The sequence below is a fragment of the Vicia villosa genome, linkage group LG7 (assembly GCF_029867415.1).
Source record: "Vicia villosa cultivar HV-30 ecotype Madison, WI linkage group LG7, Vvil1.0, whole genome shotgun sequence".
Taxonomy (NCBI): Eukaryota; Viridiplantae; Streptophyta; class Magnoliopsida; order Fabales; family Fabaceae; genus Vicia; species Vicia villosa.
Genome location: NC_081186.1, coordinates 88,512,467 through 88,530,829, shown reverse-complemented (window position 1 = coordinate 88,530,829; position 18,363 = coordinate 88,512,467). Strand labels below are relative to the sequence as shown.

The 18,363-nt window shown below is 34.9% G+C and overlaps 1 protein-coding gene and 1 pseudogene across 3 annotated transcripts; one reads left to right on the top strand and one right to left on the bottom strand.

Moving 5' to 3' along the window:
* The first annotated feature begins 328 nt into the window (after nt 1–328).
* LOC131615654 (histidine kinase 2) lies at nt 329–5,672 on the top strand. Of its 3 annotated transcripts, none has more exons than XM_058886800.1 (10): nt 329–1,144; nt 1,296–1,925; nt 2,030–2,305; nt 2,400–2,782; nt 2,866–3,334; nt 3,426–3,524; nt 3,613–4,241; nt 4,338–4,835; nt 4,924–5,300; nt 5,394–5,672. In XM_058886800.1, exons 1-9 carry the CDS (start codon nt 842–844, stop codon nt 5,174–5,176), a joined length of 3,540 nt encoding a protein of 1,179 aa, XP_058742783.1. In that variant the 5' UTR covers nt 329–841; the 3' UTR covers nt 5,177–5,300; nt 5,394–5,672. The 3 variants fall into 3 exon arrangements, with proteins under 3 accessions (XP_058742783.1, XP_058742782.1, XP_058742784.1); XM_058886799.1 differs by having other exon boundaries at nt 5,390–5,672; XM_058886801.1 differs by having other exon boundaries at nt 1,020–1,144; nt 1,269–1,925; nt 5,390–5,672.
* A 2,069-nt stretch (nt 5,673–7,741) lies between these two features.
* Nucleotides 7,742–17,101, bottom strand: LOC131615653 ((-)-germacrene D synthase-like; annotated as a pseudogene).
* Between the last annotated feature and the right edge of the window lie 1,262 nt (nt 17,102–18,363).

Sequence of the window (18,363 nt, the reverse complement as noted above, 5' to 3'; positions counted from 1 at the left end):
TAACTTAAAATTAAACCAAATAATCTCATTCAAATGTTGAATAAAAAATATTACTTTCATATACATTTTTACTGATTCAATTAATATATATTAGTTGAGTTGGATGATGATAAATAATTGGTTCGTCAAAATTTATTTATATTTTTTATGATATATTAATTTAAATAAATTATTAATATTTATAAATCAAACAAACAATTGTTACAACTTGAATTTATTAAAATAAATAATATTCAACTATTGATTAATTAGAAGAAAAAAAAGGATTATTTTTAGTTTGAGAAAAAACAAAACAAAAAAAGTGAATATTATCTCAGCAAAAATTACAAGGTGATGGACACTTTCTTCCACTCTTGATGCTTTTTTTGGGTTCATCAGAGTTCACTGAACCAGAAACAACCAGTTTCAGAAAAACTACAATTTTTTTCTTCTCTTACTCACTGAGATTGCCAAAAAAGACAATACAACTGTCTCTGATTCACCTTCTTGTGTTGTGTGTTAAAGTGATTATTGCAAAAAAACAAACTTTAGAGGACCACTCACAAAGACAATATAGTCCATAGTTTGATGTTTGAACTGGTTTGTTAAGATATCATGAATTGGGTTTTGTTTTGTTTCTTCCAAATTTTTACCCTTTTGTTTTTTATCTTTTTCTGTTCATAAAGCATCGAACTTTATGAGTTTTCTGAAGTGGGTTTTGTGTTTGGAATTCTGGGTTTGCTTCAATTTTTGCTTTTGAGTCTTTGGTTGTTCAGTTTTTTTGAATGTTCTACCAAAGAAGTGGTTTTTAGTTTTTCCTTGAATCCTTATTGAAAAAAAGTTGGTGAATTTTTTTTCAAGGATGTCTGTGAATGGAAGAGTTTCTGGTTCAAATGGAAGATTGTCACAGAAAATCAAATCTAGGAAAGGAAATGAGTCTTCTTTACTTGTGTCTAATTCTACTTGGACGTGTTTGTGGAAACAGTTTCTCTTTTGGGTTTTTGTTGCTATAGGGAGTGTTTGGTTTATCTTTAATAGTTTCAATTATAAGCCTTTGACTAATGAAGCAGCTTGTGAAAAAAGTACACAAGACTTGTTACAACGTTACAATGTCAGTAGAGAGCAGCTTCATGCTTTGGCTTCCTTGTTCTCTGGATCAGATCAGGTGAAATAAGCTTTCTTTCTGATAATAATTTTCAGTTTTTTTGGTTAATTGGACTTTTCTGTATAATAATTGTTCTTTCTGATAATAATTTTCAATTTTTGAAAGAAAATAATGGCTTTTGCAGTTATGAATATGATCTATGATAATGCAGATTTTGTCCAACTGTATTGATGAAAAAAGGCTTCAAATACTGTTAAGCAGTGGCATAGTCAATACTCCACATTCAATTTGTCCGAAGGAGAGTAGATGTGTTGAAGAGTCTCTAGAACAATGCCCGGTTCGTGATGATTTCGTTGAGGCAAGGACTGGATTACCATTCTCATACCCGTGGAAAACATACGTGACATTGGATTTTGCGCCGTGGTCCAAGTTGGTTAATGTTTTGCTCTGTGGGATTGTTATTGTAATTATAATGTCGCTCAAGTTGTCTGGCTTCTGTTTAATAAGTAGGAGTCGAAGGGAGAAGCTAGGTCAAGATAATTCTACTGGTCAACACAAGCCGCTTCAACATTTGATGCATGGTCATTCGAAGGCTTCTGGGAGGTGGAGGAAAAAGTTGCTAGATATTTTCGTCTCACTTGGAATTGTCGGTTCCGTGTGGCTATTTTGGTACCTGAGTTCCGACATTGTGCAAAGAAGAGAAGAAATGCTTGCCACTATGTGTGATGAACGAGCTGGTATGCTGCAAGATCAATTTAACGTGAGCTTGAACCATGTTCACGCTCTCGCTATTCTTGTGTCTACGTTTCATCATGGTAAACATCCTTCTGCAGTTGACCAGGTAGCATCTACTTATACTTAATATTATTAGTATGTTTTAAGGAAAGTAATCGGAGAGATAGAGTTTATCGAAAAAGTAACATCGAAGCTTGTGTTTCATTACAGAATATTTTCGGAGAATATACCGAGAGTTCCGCGTTTGAGAGACCACTTACTAGTGGCGTTGCTTATGCTTTGAAAGTTCTGCATTCAGATAGGATGAATTTTGAGAAGCAGCATGGGTGGACAATTAAGAAAATGGAAACCGAGAACGAGGCATTAGTTCAAGATTGTATTCCAGAAAACTTGGATCCGGCGCCCATTCAAGATGAATATGCACCGGTCATATTTGCTCAAGAAACTGTTTCTCATATTGTATCTATTGACATGATGTCAGGGAAGGTGCGCCTTTCGTATTTTGCTATCACCTGAAATGCTCTTTACTTGTAATCATATTTTGATCTATAGTAAAATATACTGTTGCATTGTTATATAGGAAGATCGGGAGAATATTTTGCGAGCAAGGGCTTCCGGAAAGGGTGTTCTGACATCCCCTTTCAAGCTTCTAAAGTCTAACCACCTAGGCGTTGTGCTTACATTTGCTGTCTATGGCTCTAAGCTTCCTCCAGATGCTACACCCGAACAGCGTATCGAAGCTACTGTCGGGTATTTGGGCGCATCTTATGATGTTCCATCACTTGTGGACAAGCTTCTTCACCAACTTGCCAGCAAGCAAACCATTGTTGTTAATGTTTATGACACAACTAATGCATCTGCGTATATTACAATGTATGGTACCGATGTTGTTGATACTGGCCTACTACACGTAAGCGGTCTAGATTTTGGGGATCCGCTACGAAAACATGAGATGCATTGCAGGTTTGTTTTCACTATAAAGTCCTATTTTATGATCAAACAAGAATTGAATTGTCATATCGGTATATTTCCAATTTTTTCACCAGGTTCAAGCATATGCCTCCATTTCCTTGGATGGCATTCAATGCATCTGTGGCGGTATTTGTTATTACCTTGCTTCTTGGACATATATTTCATGCGGCAATAAATCGAATAGCTCAAGTAGAGGATGACTATCGTCGGATGAAAGAGCTCATGGTTCGCGCTGAGGCTGCAGATGTCGCAAAATCTCAGTTTCTTGCGACAGTTTCGCATGAGATCAGGACTCCAATGAATGGTGTTTTAGGTATGCTGCAAATGTTGATGGATACTGACCTCGATGACAATCAGATCGATTGTGCCCAAACTGCTCATGACAGTGGTAAAGATCTTATATCGGTCATAAGTGAGGTTCTTGAACAAGCTAAGATCGAAGCAGGAAGACTTGAACTCGAATCTGTAGCTTTTCATCCACATGCTATTCTCGATGAAGTTCTATCACATTTCTCTGAAAAAGCCATTGAAAAACGAATTGAGGTAAAACCCAAACTTTATATACTTTACTTTGTTTTGTACCTCCTATTATTTCGGTATTAAGAAGTCTTACATAAACTTTGGTTGGACACAGTTGGCTGTTTACGCGTCCAACCAAGTACCTCAGGTTGTCATCGGCGATCCTAAACGCTTCCGGCAAATAATTACCAATCTTGTCGGAAACTCACTTAAGGTTCGCTATATTTCACATTGCACTATCTTCTCTTCTAACCATTGCCATTTTATAATATCTGTTAATTATTTTACTTGGTGCATTTCAGTTCACTCACGATAAAGGACATGTTTTTGTGTCGATTCATCTTTCAAACGAAGTGAAGAATCCACTTCATATCATGGATCCAGTGCTGAGAGAAGGCTTAAACACGAGCCACGATATATCAGAAGGATCATGTAACACGTTGAGTGGATTTCCTGTAGGCAACAGATGGAAAAGCTGGGAAAATTTTAAGAAGTTAAATTTGGCGGATGAATCTGAAACTATTCAACTACTAGTAACGGTTGAGGACACTGGTATCGGAATTCCTACCGATGCACAAAGCCGCATATTTACACCTTTTATGCAGGCTGATAGTTCTACATCTCGAACATACGGTGGAACTGGAATAGGATTGAGCATTAGTAAATGTCTAGTTGACCTCATGGGAGGAGAAATTGGATTTGTAAGTGAGCCTGAAATCGGAAGTACTTTTTCGTTTACTGGAAATTTCAGAAAAGGAGTAACCGAATCTCGGGATGATAAGTTGCAGAAGAACAATCCCGAGTTTCAAGGATTGAAAGCATTAGTAGTAGATAGAAGAAAAGTTCGAGCCGAGGTTACACGATATCACCTACAGAGGTTAGGGATGTGTGTGGATGTAAAATTCCATCTATCCGAAACTTGCAACTCAAGGTAATGTTTCGCTTTTTCAGTTTAAGATAAACATTCAGATCACAAGCTATTATTTACTACTTTTTTTACTTTTGTTTCGGTTCGTTAATTCTTCAGTATGTCAGTACAGTTGGCCATGATTCTTATAGAGAAGGATTCTTGGGACAAGGAAAGTAGTAGCTTATTTGAAATCAAGAAACACGAACACAATGGCATCAAAGAGGACCCGTTAAAATTTTCAAAGATTTTTCTCCTGTCCGCCCATCTAAGCTTCAGCGAACGCAACGAGCTAAAGTCAGTTGGTATCATAGATGATATACTAATGAAGCCTCTTTGGCTAAATGCTTTGATTCGATACTACAGGTCATCGTCCGGAGCTGGGAGAAAGCAAATCACTAGAAAGAAATTATCCAAACTTGGAAATTTATTAACACACAAACGAATTTTGGTGGTTGATGATAATGCGGTGAACCGAAAAGTTGCAGAAGGTGTTCTGCGAAAATACGGAGCAGTAGTAACCTGTGTTGAGGGCGGTAAGGTTGCTCTAAAGATGCTTAAACCACCGCATAATTTTGATGCTTGTTTCATGGATCTCCAAATGCCAGAAATGGATGGGTAAGAAATCTTCCTATTCTCGTTCATGATTGGTTGTGATGAAATTATAAACTCGTAATTTATCAGTATTTTCTTCTTTATGTTGCAGTTTTGAGGTGACGAGGCAAATCCGGTATATGGAGAACGAGGTAAATGAAAAACTCGCTCGCGGGCAAGCATCGGCAGAGACTTTTGGCAACAATTCTCATTGGCACACTCCAATATTAGCTATGACAGCTCATGTAACTCCGGCATCAAATGAAGAATGCAAAAAATGTGGGATGGACGACTACGTGTCAAAGCCATTCGAAGAAGAGCAACTCTATATGGCAGTCGCACGCGTCTTCAATTTCGGGTCATAGCATGAAAGTAACATCTATTATCGACACCCTGCAGTACTAGCTACACACAACAGCTGATGTTAACTCGGTCTTCGGTTGAAGAATTCAGCGTAACGGATCTCAGCTACGACCTTATGTAGTTACTGTAAGCATCATCTTTCATATTCATTAGAAGCTACATGCTGCAACTTGTTTTTTTACATACACATCTAAAATGTTTTTCGTTCTTTTCAGAAAGTTGATATCGACTACAATATATTACTCTGACAAGTATCAACCGCGCTAATCATCGTTCGTTGCAGGGGAAGGGGAGTTCAAGAGGAGTCATAATTCAACTATGTACATGTTCCACATCGATTATTTTTTCGTTGTGTAGTCGATTCGAGCAAGTAGATTATAAGGTAAAATGTAAATAGTTATGTGATGATTTATTCATTTTTTGGGGGCAAAGGTTGTAAGTAACATGTTGTAAAGTTCAGTTATTACACAATAAAGAAGTATGGGATATATGTATCAATATTGTGAGTTTCCAAGCAGAACATGAGGACCACTAAAGGATTAACAACCTCTTTTTTCCATATTGAAAAAGGCAATAAAGAAAAAGAGTTGCAGCAAAGTTAAAAGGGGTGAAAAGGAAGTGAAATAAATAATCATATTGTCCTTGAAAAGGGTTTAAGAGAAGTAAAAAGTTGAGTTGGAATAACACCTCACAACATATTAAACATGTTTTGTTACAGCTCATTTATTAGCTGCTTCTTAATTTCCCCCCCTTTATTGCGTATGCATAATGTTCATCTTCAATAATATGTTACATTACATTTACATGCATAAAATGCCGAATTCGAGCTATGGTGTGTAGCATATGCATAAACAATTGAATCTGAGTTGCAGGCAGGATTGAATCGAGCTTTCTCACTTCATCTCTTCCATACTCTGAAGCTTCAAGATTTGTCAAATAATTCAGTTATACTCCAACCATTTACTTGAATTCTTCATGTAGATGAGGTTTGAGATTTATTATAATTGAGTGCCATCATCAGAAGATCTTTGTTTTCTTGCATTTATATCTGCCTATTATGTTTGCACTTTGGTTGTTATTATCACAGATTAGTTGTCATTATCAAAAGCATATTCATATTCAAGAGAGCTTCCTTGATCATTATCTAGCAAAAACATTGTTCCACATTCTTCCCCTTTTGTAATGATGACAACACATCTCTCAAAAAGGTGATAAAAGAAATAAAAAATATATGTTCGGAGTAATTAAATTTACTGTTAATTAATTAAGTAGAGAGTATACTTCCCCCACCCCTTTGTCAAAATTTAAAAGGTGGGTTAAAAATGCAATTGCGAAAAATTTCAATATGCAAACATCACTCTTTTATTAATTTAAGGTTGCTAAAATTCAAAGTACAAAGAACAAGGAAGATTACAGAATTAAAAGTAATGTGGAAAACAGGAAATTTTGGAACAAACAAAATAAGTTAGACACATAATTGAGTCTATTGCCATATCTTTGGCTAAGTTATGACATATATGCAAAACTTTGTTAATCTTTGTGTCTTTATTTCTTCTAGTTCCTCTTCTTCTTTGATTATTGGGTCACCATGCAATTATCCATGTTTGATGAGAACCTTTATCTTTATGAGCGTCGTATATGTAATCCTTTTGTTGTTGGACGAGTCTATGGTTTCTCTCATTGTATCAACATTGAATATTCCTAGGAGTTTGATGATTAATGTTGCGTAAGGAAGTTCTATTGTGTGACTTTTTATTGGGTGACAATATGGAGCAGAGAAACGGTCTAGAGGGGCGGGGTTGAATAGACCCTTAAAATAAAATTTGTCAGATTTTCTAAAAAATAAAATATCAGAGGTTTTTCAAAAATACGCGTGGAAGTCTTAAAGAGAAAATAGAGATTCATGGCTTTAGTGGAATTCAACCACGTTGACAAATACACAAGTCACAAAACTCACAAATTATGCAATAATGATTAATTAAATGATTGTATATTATACCATGTGTCATATTATATACAATGTTTCAATTATGATCAAACTTTAACAACATTATTTTTCAAGAATTTAATCACCACTAAAGCTCAATTAGGTACTAATTCTAACAAAACTTAACCTTACGTAATAAATCGCTACCAATTAAATTGAAACAATGCTAAAAATTGATGACCTAAGCATGCAATATCCTACGAAAATTAAATACAAGAGTTAGTGAGAGAGAGAGAGGGAGGGAGAGAGATAGAAAGTACACTAGGATATATAATGGTTCGACGTTCGTCCTCATTTTGCTTGGTTTCCTATTAGAACCTGTTATGTTCCTTTTTATTTTACAAATGTTGCAAGAGTTCATACAATCACTAATCTACAATAATGCTGAGAAAAATAAGTCTCTTATCTGAATTTTGACTTGTATACAATTTAATGCCAAACTCTTCTACGAAACATTTACTCGATTCATGCTTCTTGAATCTTCCAGCTTCCCCAATCTGCTCACTGGCAATCAACCCTTGATCCCAATCATAGAAATTTGAACAACTTACAAATTTCAATCCAATGATATGTTAAGTCCAAACAACTACTTAGATGTTATTCACCACTTATCCTACAACACAAATGTCTCCTCTAAATAAAATATTGTTTCTATTAAAAACTTTAACACAAACTTTCTATTCAACAAAACAAAATCACACCACACCACACACTTTATTTTTATTTAAAGTAAAAGTGCAATGCATAGAAAGACTAAAACTCAAGCTCAAATCTACACTGGATCAATAAGCAAAGCTTTAATGAATGTCTTCATTTCTCCTTCAGGATTTGTAAAGTTATCTTTGTCTTTATAAACCACATCTATAAAACGCGAGAGATTTAAAATGCTTTTCAGAAAAGACATTGGAACTTCAGTTGGCATAGAAATTGCCTCATTGATATCTTTCCAAGCATCAGAAATTCTTTTTCTACCTTCTTGAATGGCAACTTCCATAGAAACATTATATTTCATCATATAGCAATCCATGAATGAGCAAATATGATCTCTTTTCTTTTCAAACTATATTCAAACAATAATAATAATTCATGTAAGTGCTTATATAGTTAGAATAAAGCAAATATTATTATGAATTTTTGTATAGATATATACCTCGTAGGACACAATATCATCCATTAGTCTACAAAGGATAGCAGAAGCATTCATTATTTTTGGCGCATTTGATATCCACTTGAAAATGTCCTCTGTAGCAATATCTCCCATACAAATGAACCAAGTTGTTGTCATCAGTGCATAACCAGAAGTTTCTCTTGATATATGAATATACTCTTCTAATGTTGGTTTGTAATTATTGCTTAACCATCTAGCCTCAATCATATACCCTTGAACGTATTTTAAAAACTGCAACCAAAATGCTTATATATAATAAGTATTTAATTAGTTTTTTTAATGACAAATTATTAATTGTTAATTAAAATTAAAGATGTTAAACTAAAAAAATAATTCTATAGACAAAATCAAATCATATTTAAATATAAAAAATGCATGACATGGATATTTAGACCTTCACTAATTGAAATTTGAGATTTATCGATTGGTTTATTACATCGGTTTTTCTTTAACCGATGTAAGAACCGACACAATGAAGTAGCAAACAAAAACCCTAGGCAGAGTAATAAATCACAAAATCATTCACTAAATAATGAAAAGAAGAAAAAAGACTCATACTAATTTCTTGAAGTAGGTTAATGCATACACTCTTCCTTCTTTTATCATTTTCTCCTCTATTTCTTCATAAAGGTCAAAGAAAATTCTAGAGAAACTTCATGTAATAGGGAAGATTGTCCAAATCACAAATATTCCACCTGAAAATAATTTTTATTAATTTTTAAAAAATAAATAAATATGAATTATATATATATATATATATATATATATATATATATATATATATATATATATATATATATATATATATATATATATATATATATATATATATATATATATATATATATATAACTAACCTTTCAATTGCCTTAGTAAAAAGTTCTAATTCATCGATTGTTCCAAATGCATCATATGTATCATCTGTTGTAATTATTAAAAGATATAATGATTACAAGTGTGTTCTAAAATGACAAATGGTGAAAATGAGTAAATGCTAATAAATGCATGTAATAAAGTCCCACATTGGAAGATTCACTCATTTTCAAAGTCCTTATAAAAGAATTAATGACATTAACTCAACAAAAGGACAAAAGAGGATAAAGTGCCACATTGACAAATGTGGTGGTCCCAAGCATTATTGCCACTTGTCCCAATCCTACAACCACTCGCCGGTGTCGCCACCGGCGACACCGGCTCCGGCTCCGACTCCGACTCCGACTCCGGGTCCGGGTCCGGGTCCGGGGCGTGGGCGTGGGCGTAGAGGCGCTAGTGGCGGCTTGTAGACGGCACTTGAGCACTTAGGCCGGGTGCTATATTTTGCTCAGTGTACATGATTTGAATTTTGAATCGGAAAGGAGGCAACTGTTCACGAAACCATGCAGAATTGAAACCATGCAAATGGTGCATGAATCTGTCTATGTGCAACAGTCATAACTTTTGAAAATATATTGTTTCATTAAGGGTCGCAACCTTTGAAACAAACATTTTCGTGGCCTATATAAAGTTGATTCCGCATTCAGAAATCACATCACAAAATTCCGAAAATCCTCTGAATAATTCCAGATCGTTCTTCGCTGCATTCGAGTTTTCGCCGGTCTTGCGCAAACTCGATAAGGCTGAATTATCCTGGGTATTCCTGCATCAAAACTCTAAGACATTTCGGGAGTGCTTGAAATACTTTAAGGAAAGTGATTCCGTTCACGATTCCAGCCTCGGTCCTCTCGATTGAAACATATATTGATAACAATCTTAAAGTATTATCAACCATGGCCGCCGACGCTTCTGTTTCAAGCATCAAACTCATGAACCAGGATCTTGTGAAACTAGATCGTTTTGATGGAACAAACTATACCCGTTGGGCTGACAAAATGACCTTTCTCCTGACTACTCTGAAAATTCAATATGTCTTGGATCCTGACTTGGAGGAAATTCCAGAACCCACTCCAGATGACACCGATGAAATAAAGAAGGAGAGAAAGAAACGTAAGGAAGATGAATTGCTGTGCCGTGGACACATTCTGAACACATTATCCGATCGTCTCTATGATCTCTACACTGATACCGCATCTGCAAAGGAAATCTGGAAGGCACTTGAATTCAAATTTAAAGCCGAAGAAGAAGGTACGAAAAAGTTCTTAATATCTAAATACTTTGACTTTAAAATGTTGGATTCAAAGCCTATTCTTGCACAAGTACACGAGTTACAGGTTCTCGTGAATAAAATAAAGGCCGTAAAAATTGATGTTCCTGAGGCTTTCCAAGTCGGTGCAATCATAGCAAAATTGCCACCTTCATGGAAAGGATACAGAAAGAAATTGCTGCATAGTTCCGAGGATCTCTCGTTGGAGAAACTCCAGAAACACCTTCGAATCGAGGAAGAGACGAAGGATCGTGAAAAGCCCGAGTCCTCCGGATTTGCAAAGGCAAATGCTGTTGTTGCAAAGGGAAAGAAAAAGTATGATGGTACAAAAAATCATCTTGGTCCAAAGAAAGATCATAACAGGTTCAAAAACTCTGGTGGACAAAGGGGTACTAAAAATGGATGCTATGCATGCGGCAAACCCGGACATTATGCTCGAGATTGCAGGCACAACAGGCCCAAAAATGAGGTTAATGCTGTTCATGCAAATGACGACATAATCGCTACTGTAAGCGAAATTATGGCCATCAAAGGAAAAGTCCAAGGATGGTGGTATGATACATGTGCAACTGTACATGTGTCTTATGATAAAGCGGCATTCAAAACCTATACCGAAGTCAATGATGGACAGGAGGTACAAATGGGCAATGAGGTCCGATCAAGAGTTGTTGGAACAGGATCCGTCGAACTCAACTTCACCTCTGGAAAGAAAGTCACTCTCATCAATGTTCTTCATGTTCCCGATATGAATAGAAACCTCGTTAGTGGGGACTTGTTGGGAAAACCTGGCATTAAATCTGTGTATGAATCGGGCAAGTTAATATTGACCCGTAATGGTATATTTGTAGGAAAAGGATATTCCGCTGAGGGAATGATCAAACTATGTACTACTGATAATATTATTAATGAAATTTCTAATTCTGCTTATATGCTTGAATCTATTTCATTATGGCACTCTAGATTAGCACATATTGGTATTAGTACTATGAATAGACTAATTAAATCTGGATTGATATCATGTAACATTCATGATTTCGGAAAATGCGAAATATGTGTTAAGTCTAAAATGATTAAGAAACCTTTCAAAAGTGTTGAAAGAAAAACAAATGTTCTTGATCTTGTGCACTCTGACTTGTGTGAATTCAATGGAATGTTAACCCGTGGGGGAAATCGTTATTTTATAACATTCATTGATGATTGTTCTAGATTCACACATGTATACCTCTTAAAGCATAAAGACGATGCCTTTAATGCTTTTAAAACATATAAAGCGGAAGTTGAAAATCAATTAAGTACTACCATAAAAGTACTTAGAAGTGATAGAGGCGGTGAATACTTCTCGGCGGAATTTGATGCATATTGTGAAGAATATGGCATTATACATGAATGTTCTGCGCCTCGCACACCACAACAAAATGGCATGGCCGAAAGAAAAAATAGAACATATCAAGAAATGATTAATGCTATGTTAATGCATTCAGAATTGCCATTTAATTTGTGGGGTGAAGCATTATTATCCGCATGTCACATAATGAACAGAATTCCATTAAAAACAACTGGAATCTCTCCATATGAAAAATGGAAAGGAAGATCACCAAATATTGATTATTTTAGAGTGTGGGGGTGTGTCGCATATTACAAAAATATGGACCCCAAAAGAACAAAATTAGGTCCTCGAGGGATCAGATGTGCTTTCATTGGATATGCACCAAATAGTAAAGCATATAGACTTTTAAATTTAGAGTCTAATGTAATTGTCGAATCTAGAGATGTGGAATTCTTTGAAAATCTTATTACCAAGAATAAAGAACCAGAGAATCCCACGATCAAAGAGTCTTGTGACAATGATTCGACTCGGATGGTTGAAACACAACCCGAACCAAGAAGAAGTAAAAGGGCACGGAAAAATAAAGGTCTAGGACCGGATGAAATCGATTCTCAACTTATTTCCGTTTTTCTAATTGAAGGAAATAACAAGAATGATGTTCATAAAATTCCTATTATTCTTCAAATCGAAGATGATCCTAAAACATATAAAGAAGCAATGACTTCTAGAGATGCTTCTTTTTGGAAGGATGCTATCCAAGATGAAATGGATTCAATTATGTCGAACCATACTTGGGAACTAGTTGATCTTCCGAAGGGATCAAGACCCATCGGATGTAAATGGGTGTTTAGGAAGAAGTATCACAGTAATGGTACATTAAACACCTATAAGGCTAGACTAGTTGCAAAAGGATTTAGACAAAAGGAAGGTATCGATTATTTTGATACATATGCACCAGTAGCAAAAACTACAACGATTAGAATTTTGTTTGCACTAGCCTCCCTGAACAACCTTATTGTACATCAAATGGATGTTAAAACAGCATTCCTAAATGGCGATCTTGACGAGGAAATCTATATGGAGCAACCAGAAGGCTACACACTTCATGGAAATGAACAAAAGGTATGTAAACTTGTCAAATCTTTATATGGTTTAAAACAGGCACCAAAACAATGGCACCAAAAATTTGACACTGCCATACTTTCAAATGGTTTCATTCCAAACTCTTGTGACAAATGCTTGTACACAAAGGTGTGTGGAAATGCTATTATCTTTCTATGTCTATATGTTGATGACATGTTGATTATTAGCAATGAAATGAGTGGAATCCTAGAAACAAAAGGTTTTCTAACTTCCACATTCAAGATGAAAGATCTTGGATTAGTTGACACTATACTAGGGATCAAAGTAAGACGAAATAGTGGGGGTTATGAACTCAATCAAACACATTATATTGAAAAAATGTTGGAAAAGTTCAAACACCTTAACTTCAAGGAAGTAACCACTCCGTTTGATCCTAGTGTCAAACTTCAAAAGAACAATGGAAGATCCGTGGCACAATTGGAATATGCAAGTGCCATTGGATGTCTAATGTACTTAATGCAATGTACTAGACCAGACATAGCATTTGCTGTTAGTAAAATGAGTAGATTTACTAGTAATCCAAATGATGAACATTGGAAGGCAATAACAAGGATTTTTGGATATTTGTCAAGGACTAAAAACCTTGGTCTTCATTATGGTAAATTTCCTGCCATACTAGAAGGATATACTGACGCAAGTTGGATATCAAGTGTTGGAGATTATAAATCTACAACTGGGTGGATATTCACATTAGCTGGAGGTGCGATTTCTTGGAAAAGCAAGAAACAAACATGCATTACTCTTTCAACCATGGAATCAGAGTTTGTGGCTCTGGCGTCTGCTGGACAAGAAGCAGAATGGTTGAGGGATCTCTTATTAGAGGTTCCATTAGCTAAAGATAATGTTTCAAAGGTGTTGATACATTGTGATAGTCAAGCCACCCTGGCTAGAGCATTCAGTGAAGTATACAATGGAAAGTCTAGGCACATAGGTCTGAGACATTCTCTCGTGAGAAAAATGATAAAGGATGGGATCATTTCACTGACATATATACAAACGAGCTATAATTTGGCTGATCCTTTTACTAAACCACTGGCCAGAGATTTAGTAAAGTCTACCTCGAAAGGTATGGGATTAAAACTCCTTGAATAAGGGTTCCGACAATGATAGCAACCCAATCTGAAGTTAATACATCTTAACCTAAGATTCAATGGGTAACAACAAGTCGTTGATTTGGAAGTTGGTACAACATTTCGTGATAATGTTGACTATTACATAATTGAGGGTTGAGTTTTAAGGAAACTCTTAATGAAGTACTATATCGAGGATATAGAGATAAAACTTCACCTATGTGAATTTCGAGATGGTGCCGTCTCAAAGTGAGAGTTGGAGTTTCTCTCATGAAAAATTCATGAAAACAGGAAAAGCACATGGCCATAAATAGTGCTAGGCGAGATATGTAGGCGAAGAAAACCTTAAAAGTGTGTGTATAGCAATGCCGGTCTAATCACATGGGATAATGGTTCAAAGCATAGCTACCTAACATTCCGATTAGACTTTGCGTTGTCTTTACTAAGGTTAAGTTCAAATCGAAAGATACCTAACTGTATTAACACTTTTATCTTCTATATTCTGGAATTGGAATTGTCATTATTAGAACAAGTGGGGGATTGTTGTAATTATTAAAAGATATAATGATTACAAGTGTGTTCTAAAATGACAAATGGTGAAAATGAGTAAATGCTAATAAATGCATGTAATAAAGTCCCACATTGGAAGATTCACTCATTTTCAAAGTCCTTATAAAAGAATTAATGACATTAACTCAACAAAAGGACAAAAGAGGATAAAGTGCCACATTGACAAATGTGGTGGTCCCAAGCATTATTGCCACTTGTCCCAATCCTACAACCACTCGCCGGTGTCGCCACCGGCGACACCGGCTCCGGCTCCGACTCCGACTCCGACTCCGGGTCCGGGTCCGGGTCCGGGTCCGGGTCCGGGGCGTGGGCGTAGAGGCGCTAGTGGCGGCTTGTAGACGGCACTTGAGCACTTAGGCACGTCGCATCGGAGCGATCGGGCTATTCGCGGCGTTAATGAGGCGGCTCCGGCGGGCGACGGCCGGCCTTCGGCCGGGTGCTATATTTTGCTCAGTGTACATGATTTGAATTTTGAATCGGAAAGGAGGCAACTGTTCACGAAACCATGCAGAATTGAAACCATGCAAATGGTGCATGAATCTGTCTATGTGCAACAGTCATAACTTTTGAAAATATATTGTTTCATTAAGGGTCGCAACCTTTGAAACAAACATTTTCGTGGCCTATATAAAGTTGATTCCGCATTCAGAAATCACATCACAAAATTCCGAAAATCCTCTGAATAATTCCAGATCGTTCTTCGCTGCATTCGAGTTTTCGCCGGTCTTGCGCAAACTCGATAAGGCTGAATTATCCTGGGTATTCCTGCATCAAAACTCTAAGACATTTCGGGAGTGCTTGAAATACTTTAAGGAAAGTGATTCCGTTCACGATTCCAGCCTCGGTCCTCTCGATTGAAACATATATTGATAACATCATCCAACATAGTCTCTATTATTATTAATTTTGCCATGATTTTTCTTGAGGTAGAATATTGCGACTCAAAATTTATTCCCAATGCCCAAAAGCAAGCTTCTGAGACCCGATCTCTAGAATAAGGTAGTTTATTACGTGCATCCAACTCTTTCCACCATCTATAATAAAAACAATAATATTATTCACACGAAATTTTTTCTTAGTTTCGAATAAGCGTATGATGGAAGTCCTTACTTGCAAATATTACCAAATTCTTTTTGATGTAGGCTTTGGAGCATATTGAAGTCTAATTTTGCCAAAGTAAGTAAATTTTTATCATGGAAAGGGTCTTGCTCGTATATAGAAATGAATCTTCGTGCTTCAAGCCTTGGCAAATTCTTATAAATAGGTTGTCTTAAGCTGTGTTTCACTTGTATTGCATGAGAATGGCTCAATTGGTTGGCAATGGACTCAAGGTGAGTGGTAGTGAAAACCATTGCTTCTTCCAAAATGTCCTCTCCATGCATCATCAAATGTGTGGCTTCATATAAGCTTATCATCCCTTCAATATCCTTGATAATTTTTTCACTGAAATTTCCTTGCTCATCCTTGAATTTGTTGAATACACCTATTGTTTTACCAATCAACAAAATAGTTAAATAAAAGTTTAGAAGAACAACATAATTTTGGACTAGTTTGTTTTAACTTTAAAAAAAAAAGATTTTTTTTTGTTTTTTCAAAAATAATTTTTATAAAAACATTATTTAAAATATTAAAAAAAATTCATTATTTATAAATTAAAAGATTAATTTCAACAACTTATAACATAAATATACATTACTGAAGATTAAGACATAGTCAAAATGTTCAGTCAAAAAAAAAAAAAAAAGACATAGTCAAAATGATAATTTTTTTCAAAAGAATTTATCTCAAAAAATTATTTTAAATAATTTCAAATTTAATTGATTTTTTAAAATTTTGATATACAAAAAAAATTATAGCAAAATAATAAAATACCTAAAATAACATCTTAACCCTATAGTATTTAATTTGAACCGTGGAAAAAATATGATTAATAAAAAATTTGTCTGTTGTTGTTATCTATATATAAATATTCCTAATGGAAAGATGGATTAAAAATAAGCAGAGAATATATTACTTGGAGAAATGTAAAGTCCTTGTTGCCTGAGCAACCTAAATAGCACACTGAGAGAGCAAAGGTTGTCTTCTGGTAAAGTAATTTCTCCATTTTCAACATAATTATTATGAATATATTGCAAAATCTCTTCAATCTCATGTTCAAAGTAATGGTCAACACCCAAGCGGCATATTGAATCAATCAAATGAACATTTTCTAAGGGCTTCTCATTCTTTGACACAAGCAGCTTTCTCACATAGGATCTTAATTTTTCAATTTCTGCTTCAATATTTCCATCTAATTCCTGCAGGGTTTTGAAAAAAAAAACTTATTCATCTAATCAAAATGTACATATAATTTTATGTACATACCATAGATTCTGAAGCATATTGAAGGAAGTAATTTCCCCAAATGCTAGGTTGAAAATCTGCAACATTTCTATGCAACTCATATTTGGCATCTACACCAGACATACTTAACTATTATTATCACTCTTTCTTTTTCTTCAATTATCGATTGAAAGTTTGAGATAAGAAAGATGTCTAAATGTAGATATTTATAGAAAAAACTTATATGATTATTAAAATAATTGAAATTGTCTCCTTATATATACCTAATGCTTGAAATACATGTTGGGTTATTTTATAAAAAAACATTTTGGATTGTTTTTTGATACTGTCCGTTCTGCTGTGATTTAATGGAGGTGAAAAAAGAGATAAAAATTCGTGATAAATAAGAAAAATATATACTATGCCTCACACGCTATAAATAAATGTGTTGTTAGCTATTATCATTATGGACGTACACATTAAAGACCGATGCGTGATTCGTAGCAATACAATTCTTAAAACTTCTCATTAACTATGGACAAGAAGGAAACCAGATATCAAGCAAGTTTAAAGGTGTATAAATCATATGTAATGCTCATTTTATTAAAAATGACTAGTTCAGTTAGAGTGAAAAATCACATAAGATGGTTATTATGGAGATTTGTGGAGAATCTTCTTCATCTAAAGAATCTTGTCATGTTGTTGTCTATATAGTTGTGTTGTCATCATACAACACAAAGGACAACAAATAATTATTCACTTGAGCATTGATAAGGGTGTCCAGTCTCTTTAACACAAGTCATTGAAAACTATAAAAAAGATTCTTAGGTACTTACAAGGTACCAAAGATTACAAGCTCACATATAGAAGATTAGACCAATTTGAAGTGGTTGAATACTCGGATTTAAATTTTGTAGGATGTGTGGACTTAAGGAAATCCACATTTAAGTATGTTTTCTTCTGACTGGAGGAACAATATATCATGAAAGAGTAGAAAATAGTCTACAATTTTTACTTCTATTATGGAGAAAGAATTTGTGGCATGCTTTGAGGCCACAATTCTATTATTATGGTTGTAGATTTTTTATCTTAAGATTTGAAATTGTCGACAGTATAGCTAGTTTGCTAAAAATTAATGTAATAATTCTATAATTGTCTTCTTCTCTAAGAATGATAAGTGTTTAAAAAACACATGAAATTAAAATACTTATCAGAAGAAGAAGTGCATAAACAAGAAGTGTCATTTGAACAGCGGGTCCGTTAATATAGGTTTATCGTCCAAGATATTTGTTGGTCATGTAGAAAGGACGAGCTTTATGTAAAAGTCCTTGTTAACATTATAGTATGATCGGTATATATACATGAAAAACTTAATGTTCGTATTGTATGACACTTCTGAATTCAATTAAGGTTATGTTTCTGCTTAGTTTTGTTATCCATATTATACTGTATACATTATTGT